At 46.2% G+C, this 9,602-nt stretch overlaps 1 protein-coding gene across 1 annotated transcript in view; it reads left to right on the forward strand.

Moving 5' to 3' along the window:
* Window positions 1–8,446, forward strand: part of GPC4 (glypican 4) — a 43,296-nt gene extending 34,850 nt beyond the window's left edge. Inside the window, exons 4-8 of the mRNA XM_009999670.1 lie at window positions 3,253–3,383; window positions 3,607–3,753; window positions 4,169–4,305; window positions 6,508–6,683; window positions 7,608–8,446. Coding sequence (XP_009997972.1) covers window positions 3,253–3,383; window positions 3,607–3,753; window positions 4,169–4,305; window positions 6,508–6,683; window positions 7,608–7,819 — 803 coding nt within the window. The 3' untranslated portion in view covers window positions 7,820–8,446. The remainder of the gene's footprint in view (window positions 1–3,252; window positions 3,384–3,606; window positions 3,754–4,168; window positions 4,306–6,507; window positions 6,684–7,607) is intronic.
* Window positions 8,447–9,602: the final 1,156 nt, after the last annotated feature.

Consider the following 9,602-nt stretch of genomic DNA (forward strand, 5'->3'; position numbering starts at 1 on the left):
CCCCCCCCCCCCTCCTTCCCTTCCCTTTTAAATCAGATCTTGGGGTTAAGGCTGAGAACTGCCTTTTGTTCTTCAAGTCAGACAGTGAGGCTGAAGATGTGGGTTTCTGATTATTGGTGGCACAATGTGGAAGAATTGCTTTCCTTCATGAGAGGAGGTGCTTTGTCGCCAAGGATTGTCTCAATGCCAGTGGCAAGGACAAATGTATGCAGGAGGAAAAGGCTCTTTAAAGGGATGGTGCTATATGGTGTGGGTTGGGTTTCCCCATCCCCCCCAAATCCACTTCTATCTCCCCATCCCAGGGAGGAGAGACAGTCTTTGTCATGCTGTGTGTTTGTAATCAATGGCCAGGGTACATTTTTCACTCTGCCAGACTTTTATTTTGCTTTTGTGAAGCAGGTCTGAGCCACCTCACCATGGCTCATAAATATCAATTATTTTGCTCCAGAGCTGGGGCAAAATAATTGCTATTTATAATCAGCTCCTCTCTCCTAGTAATGGGAAATCTTTTGGGGAGTTGAGTTGGTCTGAAGTGTGATTTCTGGTGACAGTGCAGGGTGCCTCCCCTTTCGAGGTGCTGCTGTGCCCCTGAACCCCAGCCAGCCCCAGACCTGCCACTGCCAGAGGGAATTGCTGGGGACACCAGCCAGCTCCTGGTGGGAGGTAAAACTTTGCAGGATGTCCCCAAAATCAAAGCTATGGATGAGCTAGAGCCCCCCACCGCCCCCTTAATTTTTTATTTTGCCTTTTGGATGACATTTTATTTCATTTAGTGCTCCTCACCAGTATCCATCCCAGCTCCTGAGGAGCTCCAGTTGAATATATTCTCCAAAGGCGATTATTACTTTCCTTATCTTTTCTCAGCAGCTTTGGCAGCTCTGCTGGAGGCCGAATGCATTTTCTCTATGGGCAGTCAAAGCTGGAGGCTGCATTCCTGGGCTGTGATACATGGAAAGCCATGGCACCCCTGCTAACAAAGGACCCAATTCGCTCTACATTCCCATGGTCTTGTGGATGGCCTGCCCGGCTCAAAGTTTACAAAGACGCCAAACAGCCAGAAGAATTGGGGTTTATGTTTCCTTTCAGTCTTTCACAAACACTTTATTGATCTGCGGCCTTTTCCTGGCCACTCGGAGAATTAAGTAGTTACAAAATGGAATGATTTTTTCTTTGGCTTTTTTTTTTTTTTTTTAAAATATAAACTCTGCATTTTATGTGTTTTATTATCTGCCTATTCATAATATTTTTGTTTGGAAGGAGCAGCTTCCTGCAAACTGCACTGGGATGTTCTTTATGCCCGTGAAAAACCCCAAAAGCTTTGACAATGATGAACACATTTAAGTTGTGCTCCACTTGTTTACAAAAGTCTCCATTTGGTAGCACATCAAAAGCATTTTTCTCCCCTCCAGCACAATGGTATATTCATGCTAGCAGTCATTACTCAGAGATTTGAAGCATCACTTTATTGGAGCCCACCACAATACAGTCTAAGACTCTTTGTTTCATTTGTTATTACCTTCTTTTTTTTTTTTAATTTTTAAATGCATTTAATTCAGACCTGTTTGTAGTCCCTGATGGCTGAATTCCAGCCATGCCCTGCAGCAACTCCATCATGATGCTGGTGGTGTGGGGGCGAGGGGCTTTCCTGGGGGCTCCAACTCCTCCCAGGGTTCACTCCCTAAACAGTCACACCTTGGTGGACCTGGCACGAGTCCCTGCTGATGTGGTTTTTTAGGATGGGTTAATCAACTGTTCCACCCTTAACTAACACCCAGCAAATCTTTGGAATACTGAGTTGCCTTTAAAAAGTGGATTTACAGGCCAGGAAGGTGCCTGCAACTCGTGTGTGAGGTTTGCTGTTGGATTATTTATTATTGTTACTATTTTTATTATTATTATTGTTATTACTACTACTGTTATTGTTATTTAAATACACAAATATCTTAATTGTATATTTATCATCAGTTTGTGGGTTTTTTAGCACAGCTGAACATGACTTGGGCACTAAGGCAGAGCTATTACTAAATTCTTCAGTACATGGAATATCTTTGTAGGGTTTTCTGCTTGTTGAAAGCACCTTCTGCTCTTAGGAGAAGGATGGATGTCCCACAAAGCACTTTTCAGGATGAATTAATAGCTTGACTGTGAAATGCCCGTTTCTTCTTAATGGAGGGGAACAGGTGTAGCCTTGGGAGCAGGGAGATGCTCCTCAGGACAGGGTTTCCTCAGGGCTGCAGGGCCCATCATGGTGTGGCCTCCCACGTCACTCAGAGTAGGAAACATGAAAGAATTAAATGCATCTGCCACGTTAGGAACTTGTGGTGGAGCATCACAAAATGTTGAAGGAGTGGAGACCAGCAAATGGGATGCTACAAGGTTGAGGGACTCCAGGGAAAACTGATGTTTAATAAAGGTTGTGAGGGGTGAGAAGAGATGAGCACTTAGCACCAGGCATGTATCTGGAGGCAATTTCCAGGGGACAACCAGAGAAAGGGCTAAAATGCAATGCAGGATGAAATCCTTAATGCCAGTAATAATTTCCTAGAGGAAGTCATGAAAGTTTGGTAGCTGCTGTGTTTAATGGTGTATTTGATGAGGATGTGTGTGTCGGCACAGGAGGAGTGACCGGGTGTTGGCTGAGGGACTTTTCCATCTCTACTACATAGAGATGTGCCAAATATATCTTAGTGCACAGTGTTTGGCCTGGTCTCATGCAGTCTCCCTCGTGCAGATTATCCATGTAATGCCAAAAGGTGTTACCCTTGGCTTCCCCAGGCACAGCAAAGCCTCTAGCTTTCCCTAAGGGAGGGCTGGTCGTGATGGTCTCCTTGGGCCCTTTCACGTTGGTGTCTTGTGTTCAGGACTAGCATGAGGGGGCTGATGGCTCTCTGTCTCTTGGCTTTGAAAGCAGTCTTGAAAAACAAATGACACAAGGAAACCTTTAATGAATGAGCACGGAGAGGAGGGTGTTAGTAATGCTTGTTCTAATGGGAGGAGCTGATGACAGGCTGCCTTCTGGCAGGCTGCGGTGGCTCTGCCTCGTTTGATGTCTCTGAGCCTGTGGCTTGGTGCTGGCAGCCTGCAAGTGCCTGGTGAAGTTGTAGGCTCTGGGAATGGAGCAAAAATGTTTCCTGGCAATGTGTGCTGGTCAGAAGCGACGTTGTGGTGGTGAATGTCTGTGTGCTTAGCCTGTTATCCTTGTTACCCGTAAAGCTCCTCCATTCAAATCCTTTGGATCTCTCTCTGTGTCAGATTCGATGCTGCTGGTTGCGGAGAGGCTGGAGGGTCCCTTCAACATCGAGTCAGTCATGGACCCCATTGATGTGAAAATTTCAGATGCAATCATGAACATGCAGGAGAACAGCATGCAAGTGTCTCAGAAGGTAAACAGGCCAAGAGGACACTTGGGCTTTATTTATCCAATGTGCTTTACTTACCCAATGTGTTCTATTTCCCTGTTCTCATCAGCGTGTTTTTTCCTTTCATGCCCTTTCAAGTATGCATAAAGCTGGTGTGTTATTTTGGGCAGAGGCTGGGTGGGAGCCTGGGGAAGGGAGGTCCCTGTGACCTCCTCATTTCATAAAACCCTTGATTTCCCTTGCACAGGTTTTCCAGGGCTGTGGCCAGCCAAAAACCCTCGCCCAGGGCCGGAGCGCTCGCTCCCTCTCCGAGAGCGGCTTCAGCTCCCGCTTCAGACCCTACAACCCAGAGGAGCGACCCACCACGGCTGCTGGCACCAGTTTGGACAGACTGGTGAGTGCCTGGTCCTGCTGGTGCCACATGGGCACTTTGCACCCCTCTCCCACGGCGTATAATTTTCTATTTGTAATTTATAGGGTTGCTTAATATTCCTTGGCTGTCTCAGACTCTCTGAGGGGTGTAATCTGCCCATGGCTCTAGACGTGAATTACCTCAGCGCTTCTATGTCAGAGAAGGGCCTGTTTTTAAAGGCTTGGCTTGTGAGCAATACGTGTCTGAGGAGCAGTGTTTAATTTGGTATTAAAAAAGTAAATCAACCATCAAAACATGCAGCCTGAAGATCTGGCCCATACACGTCTGTTGTGATAAAAAATACCTTTCCGGCTTCATTTTTAATGAGCATTTGGGATTCTGGTTTATGTCCTGTGTTTCTTTTTTTTTTTTTTTTTTTCCCTCTTCTATTTAATAGGTTACGGATGTGAAAGAGAAGCTGAAGCAAGCCAAAAAATTTTGGTCATCTCTCCCTGGCAACATTTGCAACGATGAAAAGATGTCTGTAGGCACTGTCAATGAGAACGAGTGCTGGAACGGGAGCGCCAAGAGCAGGTTGGGTGATGTGGCTGCCCTGCTTAACCCTCTCCCTCTTGCCCCAGCCTTTCCTAGCATTTTGGCCCCTCTCCCTGAGCCCTCCTCCTGCAGGAGTGACCCCAACTTCCCCAAAACAGGCTGCAGCCATTATCCCTTCTTTTTTGTGTAGATGAGAGAGCTTGAATGCAAAGCTAAAAGGTTGTCCAAGCTCTACGTGGTTTTAAAGAAGAGAGTAGAGTCTAGATAGCCAGATACAGCATCTCTCCTTGAACCTCTTACTGGTTGATCATGGGTTTGGGGAGGTGAATTATACAAAATCCTGTATCACAGCTACAGAGCAAGGATGCTCCTGTTGTCCCAGTGCCTCCAGTTGGTGTATCTACCAGGAACTATTGCTGGGTTCCTTGGTGAGCAAAGGCAGAAGAGATAGAGGCTGGTGAAAAGTCCTCTTCTCCACCACTGAGGTCAGTGGCACGAAGAGGCCTGTGGTTTTCATGCAGGCTTTTCATGGAAAAATAGTTACAAAACTTTTTTTTTTCTTGTAAGGAAGAAATTACCAACACATGAATAAGCCAAAGATTTTCTGTCATATGGTTTATGTAACTGTTTAACTTTTATTTTGGAAATACAAATGTCTTTTTTGTTTTTTTCTGTTTGCTTAGTGAGAAAAGAAGCAAAATCCAAGATGTTCCATTAAAAAAAGAAGTTGTGCAGGGTTTTCCAGCAGTTTTTCTAAGTAATGGCAGGTTTTGCCCTTCGTAGTTTTGGGGCACAGGACTGAGCCACACCACTGTCAATTTTGCACTGTTTTCTGTGTGCCTGAAGCTCTGCCTTGCTTGGCCAGGGTGATGGGTTTGGTCTCTGTGACAAGAAATGGCTCTGCCCTCCTGAGGTCTTCATAGAATCATCATAGAATCACTGAATGGTTTGGGTTGGAAGGGACCTTAAAGATCATCCAGTTTCAACCCCCCTGCATGGGCAGGGACACCTCCCACCAGCCCAGGCTGCTCCAAGCCCCATCCAACCTGCCCTTGGACACTTCCAGAGATGGGGCAGCCACAGCTTCTCTGGGCAACCTGGGCCAGGGTCTCACCACCTTCACAACAAAGAATTTCCTCCTGAAGTCTAACCTCAATCTCCGCTCTTTTGGTTTTGATCCATTCCCCCTTGTCCTCTCATTACTTGTAAAAAGTCTCTCCCCAGCTTTCCTGGAGCCCCTTCAGGTGCTGAAAGGTGCTATAAAGTCTCCTTGGGGCTTTCTCTTCTCCAGGCTGAACAGCCCCAACTCTCTGAGCTGTGTATACCTCCCTGTCTCCAGGGTCAGTGGATTGTGCTAAAGGCTTTTCTCTCTCTTGTGATACTGATGTTGGTGTCATGACTAAGAAAAGTAAAGTTCCCTTCTGTTGTGCAGGGATTTTTCTTGCAAGTCAGGTAATTGGAGGAGTGGAAGAAAGTGTCATATCCCTGCTCTGTAAGATGATACTCCAAAACCTGATTCAGGAGACACATTCGGTTAGGTTTTGTTGCTCAGTCTCTCTTTTAAACCTAGAGGTTGTATGTGTTTTCAGACCTGAGCACACACATCTCAGGTGCAGCAGCTCAGCTCTTCTCTGCCTCAGTGTGTGGGGTTATGTTAGCTCATCTTCACCATCACCAATGTTTCTCCTGCTTGGGGTTATTAGGAAAATTGCATCTCATGTCTGCGTGGTGAGAAGTGCACATTTAATCCCCCAGGTTGATAGTTAAGGTGCATTATGCAAAGCCAGAATGACACGGTTGCCTCCAAGATTTACTATAGGTTCCTCTGGGATAAGTATGATCCCAAAGGTTGTTTTTCCAAAAGTGTCACTGGGCATCAGGGCATCTCAGCAGCTTGTTTTGTTCTGTTGCCTGCAGTGAGCTGATTGATGCTGTTGTTAGCCATTATTATCATAAACCTCAAGATTTTTAAGTTGGGGAGAATATTGTCCTTCCCCTGCCATGGTGGCACGAGGTGTATTAAAGCAGAGTTTGATTCCTCATGCTGCTCAGGTTTCTGGGAGGGAGAGGTGGGTTAAGAAGCTGGAGAAGAGCTCCTTGAGGGTTAGCACGTGGGAGGACCACACTGGGCTCAGGATATCACCCAGGAGGTGGCAACCCTGAGTTCCCACACCATTGCCCTTTGGCGTGGGACCCCGCTGAGCTGCAGCTCTGGTTCCAGCAGGAGTGGTTTCTTTTCAGGTACGACTTTGCAGTGACTGGAAATGGCTTAGCAAGTCAAGTGAATAACCCAGAGGTAGAAGTTGATATCACCAAGCCAGACATGGTGATTCGTCGGCAAATCATGGCTCTGCGGGTGATGACCAACAAGCTGAAAAATGCCTACAGTGGGAACGATGTCGACTTCATTGACATAAGTATGTTTGCTGTTGGTTTGCCTTTTGCTTTCTCCTTTTCCCTTTTTAATTGGATTTCATGCTAGCACAAGGTAGCTGGTTAAGCTTCAGCTGTGGGTAAGCATGTCAGTAACGAGGGTGGGAAGCAACAGGCTGTGAGAGGAGGGTGGTTTCTGTAGAATCATGAAACAGTTTGTGCTGGAAAGTTCCTTTAAAGGTCATCTAGACCAATCTCCCTGCAATGAGCAGCAACATCTTCAACTAGATCAGGTTGCTCAGAGCCCTTTCCAGCCTCACCTTGAATGTTTCCAGGATGGGGCATCTGCCATCTCTCTAGGCAACCTGTTCCAGTGCTTCCCCACCTTCACTGTAAACTTATATCTAGTCTGAATCTACCCTCTTTTAGTTTAAAACTGTGACCCCTTGTCCTGTCACAATGGGGCCTGCTGGGAAATTTGTCCCCGTCTTTCTGAAAAGCCCCCTCCAAGTACTGAAAGGCCACAATAAGGTCTCCTCAGAACCTTCTCTTCCCCAGGCTGAATAACCTCAACTCTTTCAGCCTGTCTCCAACAGCAGAGGTGCTTCAGCACCCCTGATCACTTCTGTGGCCTTCCTCTGGCTCTGCTCCAACAGCTTCATGTCTTTCTTGCGTTGGGGGTGCCAGAGCTGGATGCAGCACTGGGGGGGTCTCAGAGTGGAAAAGAGTGGGAGAATCACCTCCCTTGACCCTCTGGCCACGCTGCTTTTGCTGCAGCCCAGGCTGCAGTTGAGCTTTCTGGGCTGCGGACGCGTGTGGCCTGAGGAGCAACGCGCGGAAGTTGCGTTAAGCAGAGGGCATCTCAACCTCAAAACACCCCTCAGCTTCCCCCAGCCCCCCACAGCTGCCTTCTGCAAGGGCTGCAGGCAGCAGGAGGAGGCCGAGCCAGGTGTGTTTGTGTCCTGCAGGTGAGGAGAGCAGCGGGGAGGAGAGCGGCAGCGGCTGCGAGCTCCAGCAGTGCTCCCCGGAGTTCGAGTTCAACGCCACCGAGGTCGCCGGGAACTCCAACAAGAGCAATAAGAACGTGAACACTTCTGCTGCCCCCAGGAGCAGCTCCTCACAAGCAGCCTTGCTCCTTAGCATTTTCTTCTTCTTGGCCGTGCAAAGACAATGGAGATAATTGTGCAGCGTAGGGGTGGGGAGGGTGGGGGGGAGGAGAAAAAAGACTTTTATTATCAAAGTTAGAAGGCACCTGCTTTCACTTTTATACCATCTAGGGACTTTGCTTTTTAAGTTAATGGACAACAGTGTACAGTTTTTACTTTGTTGCCACTGGTTTTAAGATACTGATTTATTTTTTTTTCCCCTTGCTATTCTGGGAATAACAAGAACAGGGACTACCAGTCTGCCCCGTTCACCAAGAGTCTGTGTTAGAGGTGGATAACAAAAATGTATATACAAGCCTGTAGTTAGCTCTGCATTTGTGTCTTTATCACGTTTTTTTTTTTAAATTTTATTTTATTTTACCGTATTTCTTATGAAAGCAAAAAAAAACAACCCACAACAAACCAGCACCCAGGGTCCTCTCTTGGCCTGTCACAAGTATGTGTTTCTAAAATGGGCAATATCTGTACAGAGGCAGGTTTTATTTATCATGTTATCTTACAGGGGAAAAAAAACTGCCCAATGAGCAGAAAATGTGTTTCATGTAGTTAACTTCCCATTTATCCACGTTATGTTAGTTGCCTTATCTGGAAAGAAGTGGAAGTGATTTGTCTTTATTAAGCAGTAAAAGAAGAGGTGAAGGTGGAGCTGGTCAGTGTGCCAAGCACCCTGTTTGCACAGGGTGGTAATGCCAGGAGCAGGTTGTACTTTCTTTTCAGGAGGTTTGGTTAAAATTGGAAGAGGCTACAGAGAATTCCAGGTCTGCAGATGCTAAGAAGAGTTGTTTGTTTCCTGGGATCCTTGCAATTAGCTGTAACTCCTGTAGGTCAGTTCCCAACGTGCGTCCCCCCTGGGAACAAGGCATTAAACTTGTTCGGTTGGAAGCGACTTGTGTCACAGATCCAAATGCCAACACGTGTCTTGTCTGCAAGTTTGTGAGATGAATGCTGGCTTAATTTTTCAACCTTTTGTTTTCTTTTTCAGGAATGCTTTGCGGGAAGGGAGGTGGGGAGGTGTCAGGTTTGCTTTTGCAGAAGTCTTGTTTCCTCTCCGATGGGGCAGAAGGGAAGGAGCAGTGGGCAGAGCCCCATAGCACAGTTGCAGGCAGATGGGGGCAGGAGCAGGCAGGGCAGAAGACACCTCCTTTTTGGAATATTTGTCCCCAGGGAGCTGGTGCCCAGCAGCTGTAACCTTTTGGCACTACTCAAGACACTCTCTACCTGTGCTTTGCAGTTGGAACAGCGAGGTGGTGAATGGCAACTCCTTAATAAAAGAAATGTATATTTTTAAGAAAAGAGATGAAATAATTTTTAAAAGAGTTTAGGGAAAACAAAGTCTTTGGAAAGACTCAAAATTATTCTGCATGTCTCCTCCTGCTTTAGGTAGCCTTTAGGTCCAGCTGGATGCTGGGATCCAGCCAGGAGAGCAACCCAGAGAGAGAGGGTTTGCTATATTCCACCCTTGTGTTGTAAGGATAATTTTCTATTTTTATATTGAAGCATTAATTACTTGTTAGCTCAGGGTCAGCGTTATATTCAACTTTATTTTCACACCAAATCTCTGCAAAGCTCTAAAGGCAGGGTATTCTTGGCTGGTATAAACAATCCTGGAGGCTTAATTTTACTAGAAGTAGCCAGTTATTTATTAAAACATGATGTTAGTAGAGTAGGGATATTCCGGCTAGATTATTTTTCTGTAGAAAATAAATCATGGAAGCAGAAAATTGCAAAAAAGTTATAAATTTATGTGTGGGAAAAAATGGATTGTAAATAGCTAAGTTGCCTTGTGAGGAATTGGAA

The sequence above is a fragment of the Chaetura pelagica genome, unplaced genomic scaffold, assembly GCF_000747805.2.
Source record: "Chaetura pelagica isolate M959 unplaced genomic scaffold, ChaPel_1.0 scaffold456, whole genome shotgun sequence".
Lineage (NCBI taxonomy): Eukaryota > Metazoa > Chordata > Aves > Apodiformes > Apodidae > Chaetura > Chaetura pelagica.